At 44.8% G+C, this 11,895-nt stretch overlaps 1 protein-coding gene across 1 annotated transcript; it reads left to right on the plus strand.

Annotated features, from left to right (window-relative positions):
• Positions 1 to 1,204: 1,204 nt before the first annotated feature.
• Positions 1,205 to 11,038, plus strand: KIAA0907 (KIAA0907 ortholog; the record flags this gene model as incomplete). The annotated part of the gene is made up of 13 exons (XM_009868914.1): positions 1,205 to 1,289; positions 1,456 to 1,584; positions 1,872 to 1,951; positions 2,593 to 2,645; positions 3,507 to 3,670; positions 4,081 to 4,292; positions 4,849 to 4,909; positions 5,752 to 5,809; positions 6,006 to 6,247; positions 6,705 to 6,860; positions 7,807 to 7,919; positions 9,775 to 9,866; positions 10,828 to 11,038. Coding segments are annotated over 13 exons (1,645 nt in total), but the record flags the coding sequence as incomplete, so codon positions are not given.
• Between the last annotated feature and the right edge of the window lie 857 nt (positions 11,039 to 11,895).

Consider the following 11,895-nt stretch of genomic DNA (forward strand, 5'->3'; position numbering starts at 1 on the left):
GGTGGGACTGTGCATTCTGTTGTGAGGGTTTGCCTTGTGAGGCCACATCAGAATGAATATTCATTGGGTTTATTAACAGATGGCGTAAGCAAGAGTGGCAAATGTGCCCGGAGTCACTGCAGCAGGTTCTCTGTAGGTTTGGTATCCGAAATGACCGTTTCAGCCTTTTTAATATGTGAGGCTTCATGCTGAGGGTTTCTCTGATTGCTGCTGTCGGAGATCCGACGTGGGTTTTACCCGTTGTTGGTGTCTGCTTCTCAACGCTTAACATCTGCCTGAGGATGTGAAATTTTCAGCTTTGAAGAACCCGCTTGGTTGCGGGTGGCCTCCCTAGTTGTGCTAGATGGAAGTGAAGTCTCTGCTGCCTGGCAGCTGGAGACACCTAAAAACTGGAAGATACTGTAATGTCTCGTTCTTCCATCTCTTTATTCCATAAGTTCTGGTGGTGTTTCGGCATCCCGTGACAAGTTGAATCGCTGTGGGAAGCACTTAACCACTTAACTAATTTGCAGATGGCTTTTTTTTTTATTGCATACGGTGCTTTTGTTAGGAAATATTTAGTGATGACATTTCCAGAGCAATTAACTCCGACAGCACTTTAGATTGTGAGCGAATGGACATTAAAGAGCCTGCAGGTTAACCAAAGTACTTTTTTTTTAGTTTTATTTTTTTAAGTGCAGAGTGCATCAGAGTGATGTCCCTCTGTAGCTGCCGTCTGGCTCTCGTGCGGGTGCCGCGCTTTGTGTGTTTTTAGGAGAGTGGATGGCTACCTTTTGGATGTTACTGGAGGGTTCTTTTTTGTATAGAGTCTTGTTTCTGACCCCAAAAGCATTTCAGAATTTTTAGAAGGATGTCTAAGTCTCTGCCTGTGGAGAAAGCTATAAGGTCTTTGTAACTCCAGCTCTTTTGTCGTGTCTTCTGAATCTGTTTGTGACTGGCTTTTTCTTAGCGCTTAGCTACTGACACCAAATATTATGACCTTGTTTTCCAAAAAGGAGGGGGCAGGTGTAGTCGTAGTGTGGAGAAGTTTAGATCTTGACTAGAAATTCTATGTCTGTGTAACTGGGCTTGAGAGAACTACAAGCTCCATGTTGTATTAATCTCACAGGTTGCTGTCAGAGGTGCCAATTCAAGTGTGAGCTGTCTTGGTTACGGTTTGAGCAACTTTTAGTTCTTAGTTCTACATCTGTTTCTCCCTTTTTAGAACAGAACCAGTAATTGCCTCTTATGAAAGTGTACTGAAGGTAAAACTAGCGTCTTTATTGGGGCTCGAGGCTGTGAAGAGGCAGGTGATGGAGTAGGTATAATGTGCTCTCCGCCGGTTCTTGTAAAGCTTTTGGGTTCAACAGCTGAAAGGGGAGAACGAAAAGGATATTCTCCTCTAGGGTCGATTTGTTGCATCATTTATCTCTACTTTCCAACCACTGGTCTTTTTTGCAATGGTTACCTTTGAAGCTGCAGGCTCTGGGAAAAGGTCCAGCTACAAGTAAAAGCAAAGATGACCTTGTGGTGGCTGAGGTCGAAATCAATGACGTCCCGCTCACGTGCAGAAACCTGCTGACGAGAGGACAGACTCAGGACGAGGTATGTTCGGGATCTGTGTCCAATTTGTTGGGCTTTGTAAGGTTGAAAGAGCTTGTGATAAACTATATTTCCTCTTTTTACAAAATTCATTGTTCAATAGTTTATTGGCTTGTTCAATAAAATACCCTGTGGTGAGGTAGCGTAGCGAGTATCCTTTAGCGGGTACCGTTCGTTCTCTTCTCACTTTATTAATGACTTCTGGTCTTTTTATACAACGAGGTAACTTAAACCACTTTATTGCCGTGTGTGCTTTGTTCGTTTTTGGTAAACTTGTCCCCTTCTTTTAGATAAGTCGACTGAGCGGAGCAGCTGTCTCTACTCGAGGGAGGTTCATGACTGCAGAAGAGAAAGCAAAAGTGGGACCAGGGTTTGTATTTTCTTTTTGGGGTTTTCTACTTCATTTTCTTATTGTGTGGCTGAGTAGTGGGAGGCTTGTTTTTGCTTTTCATGAGCAGTGTCACCTTTGAGTGCCGGAGCGAATTGCCTTGTTTCAAATACCTTTACCCTTTCGATAGTAGTGACTGCGTAGCTGCTTGCCTGCCTGCTTAATATTGATAGGGTGAAATAAAAAAAACCCAACAACCAAACAACAAAACCAAGCAAACCACAAATGTGCCAGATCAGGCTGCGCTGAACTTCTTCCAGCTGAATGCTGTGCTGGATCTCTTGTGCGTTTTGCCAAGAACGGGCAACTTTCCAAACAAAGAGAGTGAATGCGTCACAGACTCGGTGCTTTTACGTCTTTAAACTTTCACGTAGACAAGCAAATTAAAGCTTTCCGTGGTACAACTCTAGTACCTGTAAATGACTTCTGAATCTTTTTAGTTTTCAGTTCAAAGCTTTGCTTACTGAGCACTGTGATGTTCCATGAATGTGTGTTTACTTCATTAAAGAGTATTTCAACTATTTATGGAAAACTTTATCTCGACGACTTTAATATATTTGGACGGAATCCATTATTGTATGTTCTCTGTGGGTTTAATGGAATGTTTGACATTTCCTTTCCAGGGATCGTCCTTTGTATCTTCATGTCCAGGGTCAGACGCGGGAATTGGTTGACAGTAAGTACATCATAAAACATTCTGCTTTTTCTCTCGTTATTTGCGTTAAAGGGGTTTTACTAAGAGGCTTTGGTATGAACACGTGGATTTGTGCTGTAAGTAGCTCCGCCTTGAGAGCAGACCCCATCTGAATGTTGAAGTTAAGATCTTTCCTCAAAATTACCAAAAGTGCCGTGTGCTGCATCAGTTATAAAATTAAACTTTTGATAGACTCCAGGGAAGGTTGAGAGGGTTTAGGCAGGTACGGCTCTTACCTGTCTGAGTTTATTCACTGCTGGCGTGCTGAGATCCCCTTGCAACAGGTGTGTGACAGGGAGACCTCCCCTTTAACACAAAAATATGAATGTTTTTTGTGAAATACCTGTATTTCTGTTGCATGCACAAAAAGCTCCTGTCTTGCCTCTGCCTGCTGGGAGAAAAAGGCAAACTAGAAACCACTCAAGTACTCGTTTGTTCTCTGCAGCAGTTCATGGGCTCGTCCTCAGTTGTCTCTTGAAACCTGAAGCTTGTATCCACCTTGATTTCCACAGGCAGCAAACAGTTTTTTCACATCTTAGTTTGCTCATTCATGCAGATATAAATTCCGTACAGGGCTGATGTAAAAGTTTTTGGTATTTGCTAAAATGCGTGGGCTAAAACTGCCCCTGTGCCTGTGTTAGCTCGAGCTTTATCAGGCTGGGGATCAAGAAAGAGCCTGTCCCAGAGAGCTGGTATTGGGCCCTGCTGTCAGATGGAATCTCTTTGCCTGTAGATGTGTGGTCACAGAAGCTGGGAGAGTAACCTCATCATTTCGGGGTTTGGTTAATCCGAGTGGTTGCCAAGGGCTGAAACTTCAATGAGCTTCGTATTCTTGTTAACTAGGAGCTGTTAACCGAATTAAAGAGATAATTACTAACGGAGTAGTGAAGGCAGCCACAGGTTCTAGTCCGACGTTCAATGGAGCTACAGTTACGGTCTATCACCAGCCGGCCCCTATTGCTCAGTTGTCTCCAGCAGTTGGCCAAAAACCTCCATTCCAGTCAGGGGTGAGTAATTAAGTTACGTGAATTTCATTGAATATCACCGATTACAAGATTTACTTAGCATACTACATGTATATTTTATAATATTTGGAAAAAAAAACAACAAAAACCAACCTAAACACTAGAAAAACCCAAGACCACCCCCCCAAAAAAAGGAACCCTTGCATGCTGTGGAAACTGGAGGACTAATTAGACTGAGTCTGAAGAGTGAGACTCAGGTGACAGAAGCCTCCTAAAAGAAAAGGGATGGAGAGAGCGGTCCTACTTCCAGAAAAGCAACGGCTGACTGTGCCATCCCACACATCACTGTTCCCACTGCCGTAACAATAAGATTTCAGCCAACTGAGCATCCAGCAAAATGAAAATCCTCATTCTTACAGTGTAATAATTAGCTTTTACTGTTCCATTTACAGATGCATTATGTTCAGGACAAGTTATTTGTTGGGCTGGAACATGCCGTACCCACATTTAATGTGAAGGAGAAGGTGGAAGGACCTGGTTGCTCCTACTTGCAGCACATTCAGATTGAAACGGGCGCCAAAGTCTTTCTTCGTGGGAAAGGCTCGGGTTGCATAGAACCGGCATCGGGCAGAGAAGCTTTTGAACCCATGTACATCTACATCAGGTATGAAGGAGTTTTAAGAAAATAAAATAAAAAAAAAATCCCAGTGACAAGTGGGAAGTGGAGCTTAATGTATAATAATTGTGGAGAATTCTTAATTTTGACTGACTTAACAGAAATGAAATAGTTGTAGAACGTGACTTCTATTTTAATAAAGATACCAACCCTGTGGTGGGATGGCGTGAAATTCAACAGTAAGATATTGCTTTCACTGGGAACGCAGCAAAGCTGCGTTCTTTTGGGGCTTGGATTGCAAAGTTGAGCTTTACAGGAAGAATACAAAATGCATTGACCAGTCAAGTCAGTGTTTTGAGCTCGTTTCTTGCAGTATTATTATTTAGAATAACCTGAATTTTCACATAGAAAATAATTACTCGGAGCTCTTATTCCCGGTTGTGCTAAAGAGCTGCAGAGCTGCTCCAGTCCTGCGGAGATGACTGATCACTCATTAGAGGGACGAGATCTGACAGCGAGCTGCTGATGAGACAAGTAGCTCCAAATTTGGCAGAAACATTTGTGCTTAGGAGGGTTGTTTTTTTTTTTTCATATATATTTTCAGCCATCCAAAGCCAGAAGGTTTGGCAGCCGCTAAAAAGCTGTGTGAGAATCTTTTGCAAACCGTGAGTAGCTCTTAAAAATACACGATTTCAAAGCCTGTCATGGCTTTATCATGTGCCTGGCTAATGATTTTACGTGCTCTGCTTCGCTGATAGGTTTTTCCTTCTAAGTACTGCTGTCTGATTTTTGCACACTGAATAAACGTTTCGTGGGATGAAGCTGTAGTAGAGCAATTTTTGGGGTAAAAAAAAACCCAAAAACCCAAATGCTTCCTGAGCAAAACTCAGGGCACCAGGCAGGGGACTGTCTGGCTGTGTACAAATGTAAGTGGTTCTTGCTTTTTTCTGGCTGCTGCAGCTTCCCTTTATTTAGCTTTACACATTGTCCAGAGCCACGCTGTCTGCTTTGTCTTTCCTAAAGTGATGGTTGAACCGAAAAAAAAACAAACTAGAAAAATCTCTGGCATGTACACATAGCGAACGAATTTCTCAGCTTTTCTTGTACGAATGCAGAGAGAGTAAAATCCCATGAGACAGTGTTTCTGTTAGTATTGATAATTGATTATGGGCTGCAAAGTCTCTTTTGAAAAATACAGGGAAGCTTCTAGAATTTTTGACTGAGTACTTTGTCTCGACCAAAGTAATCAGTTTGCTCCTGTGAAAGATTATTCTGTGTTATACACAAATCTGCCACAGGCTTAGTGGGATGTTGAAGCTGGGGTTTGGTCAGTGGGATTTTCTTTTCAGTTTCTATGTTTGGATTATTGGTGTCTTTGTCCACAGCGTGTTCTGTAATCACAGTCCCCGTAGGGTTTATGGGGGAGCGTGATGAGCTGCCTTTTGCCTGCAAGAGCTTAATGTAGTGAACAGATGTTGATTGTATAATCTTTGGGAATTCTTTGTAGGTCCATGCTGAATACTCCCGGTTTGTGAATCAGATTACCACCGCGGTGCCCTTGGCAGGTAAGCGACAGCAACACTCAAGTCTTGGTGTTCCTCGGGGCTGTATTGACAGTTACTTCTGTGGAGGTTATTTACATGTAGAAGCGTTTTTAATTCCTTCAGTTGGAAAAGAGTCCAGCTTCTTTTAGATTTGCTATTTTTGTGACTCTGAATTGAAGATGACCTTGTTCTTTTTCTGCCCCCTCTCCCTCTCCAGGCTTCACGCAGCCCGCCATCCCTTCCCAGCCGTCGTATTACCCTTCCAACGGGTACCAGTCTGGTTATCCTGTCGTTCCCCCTCCTCAACAACCAGTTCAGCCACCGTACGGCGTACCCGGCATAGTACCCCCTGCAGTACCCTTGGCACCCGGAGTCTTAACCACGCTGCCGACCGCAGTTCCGCCCGTGCCCACCCAATATCCGATACCGCAGGTGCAGCCTCCAGCCAGCACCGGCCAGGTACCGCCACGCTCGTCAGCTCTTCTCGGCTTGTTAAACTTTTCCCAGATGGAGAGTTCTTCTCTAGGGCCTTTTTTTTAATTATTTTTTTTTTGGTTATTGCTTTGCTGATGCTTCTATCTAAGCAGCTAAATGGTTCATGTGGCTCCTGCGATTTTCGTGCCACGGCCACCTGTTATCATAAAGAGGTTGATGACTTGTTTATGAAAAGCGTTATTACAGGTTGTGGTGCAGCTTTGTAGGTAACAGTGAGCCCGAGTGATTACTTTGAGGTGGGAGCGTTCCAGAAATTAAATACTTGTTTTATCTTTGAGTCGTGAATTCCCGTCTAGCTTAAGCTCTGCAAAGAGCAGCTGGTTTTGTTCTGCTCCTGTGTATGAAACTCTGCGTCGAATTAATACTTCATGTGCGTGCTATCAAATTTTCTTGTATTTTGTTTTTAACTTCTGCACGGCAGAGTCCACTGAGCGGCCCTTTCCTTCCTGCTGCCCCAGTAAAAACCACCATGCCGACTGGGACACAGCCACAAGTCCAGCCCCATCCCCAGGGTCAAAAGAGGCGCTTCACTGAGGAGCTACCGGATGAGAGAGAGTCAGGACTACTGGGATATCAGGTGGAATAAAATCAGCAATTTTACTTGACCAAAATGGAACTTGGCTGGAGAGAGATTGTTACTAGCCCAGTTTATTTAGCAACAGTCACGCGAGACCTTTGGCAGGTGGCAGCAATTGCTACAAAAGGTGGAGACCACGCTTTGGTTTCTTTGAGCGGACGCGCTGTTCTTTAAACTGGGGCTCACCTGATTCACTGGCACGGTGCTTCCCATTCCCTCAGTATTTTGTGAGGGAGAGCTGTGCGTTCAGGTCAAAGAGATGACAACAGCGTGTTACTGGTTAGTTTAAAGGGTGATTATTTGGGGTTTCATTTGGGTTTTTTGTGGTCTTGTTTGAGGGCTGGGAGGGAAATGGGGTAATAACTTCCAGATTTTCCCATTTACCTTTCTTTCAGGTTGCACTTGAGAGGATTTCAAGAAGCCTAGTTTTAAGAGATTGATTCTTAATTTTTATTTTGAGATAGCAAATGTTAAACAGTTGATTTTACTAAAAACTAATCTTTAGTTCTTCAGATATGTGTGTGAGAAAAGGGGAGTTTCTGCAAACGCCTCTCTGAGACTCCCCTGCTCACAGGCAGAGACCCTTAGTAAAAGCTTTGCCTGGAGTACCTTGAGCCGAGTTGACTATACAGGGCTCAGAATTAGCTGACTGAGGAGGCAGTAAGTTGATCCGTGAGCAAAGCAGCCATCTTTGCTGCCCTGAACTACCGAAAAGGTGGCGCAGGTGCTGAGACGTCTTCCATATTGGTGCTCAGGCGTGTGTCTCACTACCCTGCCCTCGGTATTTTTAGCAGAAAGCATTTTGTTTAACTGTGGTCGTTAGTGGTTTCCTCTGCTAGTTGCAATATGCTCCGCAAAAGTTGGCTTTCCTGTCATTATCATTAAGGAGCTGTAGCTTATGTTGTAGTTGTAGATTTGCTAATGCCGTGTGTTTTTCTGCTCATAGCATGGACCCATTCATATGACTAATTTAGGTACAGGCTTCTCCAGTCAGAGTGAAATCGATGGAGCCGGGTCGAAGCCAGCAAGTTCCTCAGGAAAGGAGAGAGAGAGGGACAGGTGAGCCATCCAAATTGCGTTCAGGTCTCTTCGAATCCGACAGAAAGCTTCTCTTGGAGATGTGGTTCACGTCGGCTTCTGTGACTTGGGGGCAGGGAGGGGTTGGTTGTGTTGCTCTGGGTGGTTTCTTGTGTTGAGGGATTTTTGTGGTTGGTTGGTTGGTTTGGATTTTCTTTAAGAACTGGCGCAAGGGTTACCTTTTCGTGCTACGTCATGAAAACAGCTTAATTTTCAATCCTCCCTCAGTGCGAATGCTCTTACTTTGGCTGGGTCTGGTGTTTTGCCAGCTTCTTGAGATAGCAGGATGTTCCTGTGAAATAGGCTAGCGCTTTCATTTTATGTTATTCCAGTTTTAAAACAAGTCTGAGAAAGTTGCAGACTTGAAATTTTAGAGCCTGATCTTTCAGGGAAAGATTTCCTCTAATCCCTTTTGTTTTCTGGTCATTATGAAATACATCCAAGGTAAAGTTTTTGATAATTTCCGTGTCGTGTGTAGTCCTGAATTCAGCGTAGCTAGTTGAAGTCCTCAGGCATTTCTGCTCTTCCTTATCCATCCCAGTGTGTTGAGCCACAAAACTGTTGGGCTTCCACTTTATTTTATGACATCCCAGCATGGCTTGGCTTGGAAGGGACCTTTAAAGACCATCTCGTCCTGCCCCCTGCTGCAGGGAGGGATGTCACCCGCCAGCCCAGCTTACTCAGAGTCCCCCACTAGACCAAATGTCTCAAAGCCTCATCCAAGCTGGCTTGGAACGCTGCCAGGGATGGGGCATCCACAACTCTGGAAACCTGGTGTCTTGTCACCATTCAGAAGTCAATTCCTTCCTTAGTAGCTAATCTAAATCTGCCCTTTTTTAGTTTCAGACCGTTTTTTCCTGTCTTGTCACTACAGGCCTTGCCAAAACGCCGCTTTCTGTCTTTCTTACAAGCCCTGTTTAGGTATTGAAAGGCCGTCGTAAGGTCTCGCCAGAGCACTCTCTTCTCCAGGCAGGGCAACCCCAACTCCCTCAGCCTTTCCTCATAGGAGAGGTGTTCTGGCCCTCCTCGGGGCCACCCTCACAGCTCCGTGTCGGGCTGGGGACCCTAGAGCTGGCTGTAGTCCTGCAGAGGGGGCTCTCAGGAGCAGAGCAGAGGGAGAGAATCACCTCCCTCAACCTGCTGGCCACACTTCTTGTGATGCAGGCCGGGACACGATTGGCCTCCTGGGCTGTGAGTGCGCGCTGCTGGCCTGTGTCCAGTTTTTCATCCACCAAAGTCGGTCTCCTCAGGGCTGCTCTCATCCCCCAGCCTGTATCGGTGCTGGGGTTTCCCTCACCCAGGTGCAGGACCTTGTGGAACTTCGTGAGGTTCACGCAGGCTCACCTCTCCAGCCTGTCTGGGCCCCTTTGGATGGCATCACGTCCCTCCAGCTCGGTGGTGTCAACAGAATTCCTGAGGGTGTCCTTGATCCCACTGTTGGTGTCATTGATGAAAACCTTAATTAGTATTTGACCCTTGAGGGACACCACTTGTTACCTGTTTCCACTTGAATATGGAGCTGTTGCCTGTAATTCTTTGAAGGCGGCCATCCCTCCAGTGCCTTACCCACCTGCCAGTCCCTCTAACCCACTACTCTGTGATTTAGAGGTGAGAATGTTGGGACAGACCATGTTGTGAGCCTTGCACGAGTCTGGGTGGGTGACAGTTCTTGGCTGCTCATGTAGTCCCTCCGTTGTAGAAGGCCACTAGATGAGTCACGCCATTAAAAGTTAACTCCTCGGGTGAAGGACCGAGTTATGAATTCCTTTGCTACCACTTTTGACTCTCTGCTGGTTTTAAAAAAGCAAAAATAAAAGGCTTCCGTTGGTTTAAACAGGCAGTTGATGCCTCCGCCAGCTTTTCCTGTCACTGGGATGAAATCGGAATCTGAAGACAGAAATGGTGCGGGGTCTTTGCCAGGCAGCCACGGTGAGTGCGGTGAATGAAATACACTTGTAAGTCAAGTTTCCTTTCCCAAATGAGTTTGTGCTGGTCTTAACATACATTTAAATCGGCAATTTCTTTTTTTTTTTTTTTGGCTGGTCTTTATACTGCGTTATTTAAGTGCAAAGCAGGTTGTATTGCACTGCTCTTAAAATCACTTACGTTTGCTGTGATTATACACACGTGATGCTTCTCTCAAAGCTTTGTTAAATACCTGTATGAACGAGGAGAGTGTAATTAAGTGAAGGACTAGAAGGCAGGTATTGGCCCGTCAGCCGAGGCGCAGGATTGCTTTGTGACACAGATTCCTCGTGGCTTTACGGGGTGAGCAGCTGTCTCTAGAGGCACTAAGGAGTTTCGGTTCAGGTGTGTCTTTACAGACGTGTTACGTCTGCAAACAAGAGAAGTGCTCTCAGATTTCGTCCTTTCGTAGGGCTGTCATGCATCAGGTATTTGCGACTAGGTAAAATGGGATCTTTTTAACTCTCCGGGTAGTTGAGTGCCTTTCAGGTCTGCAGGTACATCACGTTAGCCTGTTTAACCTTAGTTTTTCTGCAGTATCGGTCCCAGAGATTGCTCTTCCGTTAGCTTTCTTTTGAACAAAATTTCTACTTTCCTTTACGTATTTATCTCTTTAACGGTGAAATTGCCATCACTTAGACCCGTTTGCTAACTTTACCTTTTTTGTGTGTTTCTTTTTTCTTTTTCTGTTCTCTTACATGGTTCTGATGGATCACTTGTGCTGTTGCTGCTGCTGTTGCGTGTGGCCTTCGACCTTGGATGACCATTGGCCTTGTGACCTCAAAATGGTGTCCAACTAACAATTTACAATTAACGTCTGTCTTTTTTTTTTATTAACTTGTTTTGGGGCATTTTATCTCTTTTTATTTTTATTTTTTTCCTTTGGGGGGGGGCTGGGGGGGCTTGTTTTGTTTTCCCCTCCTAGATCATCAAGCAAAGAAGATGAAAACCGCAGAAAAGGGCTTTGGATTAGTGGCTTATGCCGGAGATTCATCGGATGAAGAGGAGGAACACGGTGGCCATAAAAACGCAAGTACTTTTTCACAGGGATGGAGTTTGGGATACCAGTACCCTTCCTCACAACAGCGAGCCAAACAACAGATGCCGTTTTGGATGGCACCATGAGAGCTGCAGAAGAATTTTCATTCATCTTTTATTTTTCCCACCCCTCTAGCAATAATGCATGTATATTACGAAATGAACTTTGCAAATACGCATCGTTTTTACATTTGCAGAAGCTAAGGGTTCAATATTCCCCCTTGAAAGGGCTCCACCATTTTTAAAATCCGTATTTCTGCAGTGAATTTGTCAATTGGAAAAAAAAAAAAATTTGAAATAGTATTCTGACAGGGCTAGTCCCTTACGCAGTGGGGGAAGTACTTTAAAGAGGAACTCTAGGGAAGCCTGTCGGTCTGCGTTGCCTGTTTTTTCCAGGATAACTTAAAAATGGAAAGAGTCAGTCACGCTGACTTCATTCCACACCTGGTGGTTGTATTTTATTGAGCATACGCCTGCCTCTGTTTGCAGCCCCGTTGAGCTAATGGCACCCCCGGCTTTGGGGTTTGGACTTTCGACAAAGGAAAGCAATACACAGTAGCTCCGAAAAACTTGATCACCTTTGCTAAAATTCTTTTTACTTTAAGCATCTTCTGTAACTCGGCACTGAGGTGGTTTTTTTGGTTGTTTGGTTTTCTTTTAAAGTGTGGTTTTACTAACCCCACAAGTTCTTGTTCTAGCCAGAAGTCGGGGCGGGAGGGACGCTCAGTTTTCGCATGGGTGATCGGACAGAACCCCCTTCTCAGGAGGTTCTCCCCCATCTCTTAACTCATCCTGCCCCTTCACGATTAAACCGAGGAGAGGAAAAAAAGGAAAAAGCAGGTGGCTACTGGGTCTGCGCAAGGCCAGAGACCCAAGCCCAGGCCTTGAAGTGCGGAAGTGGAACCTGGGAATTAAATAACTCATTGGAATGTCTGTGGACGTGAACTGCAACACG

Source organism: Apaloderma vittatum, unplaced genomic scaffold (genome assembly GCF_000703405.1).
Source record: "Apaloderma vittatum isolate BGI_N311 unplaced genomic scaffold, ASM70340v1 scaffold29594, whole genome shotgun sequence".
Classification (NCBI taxonomy): Eukaryota; Metazoa; Chordata; class Aves; order Trogoniformes; family Trogonidae; genus Apaloderma; species Apaloderma vittatum.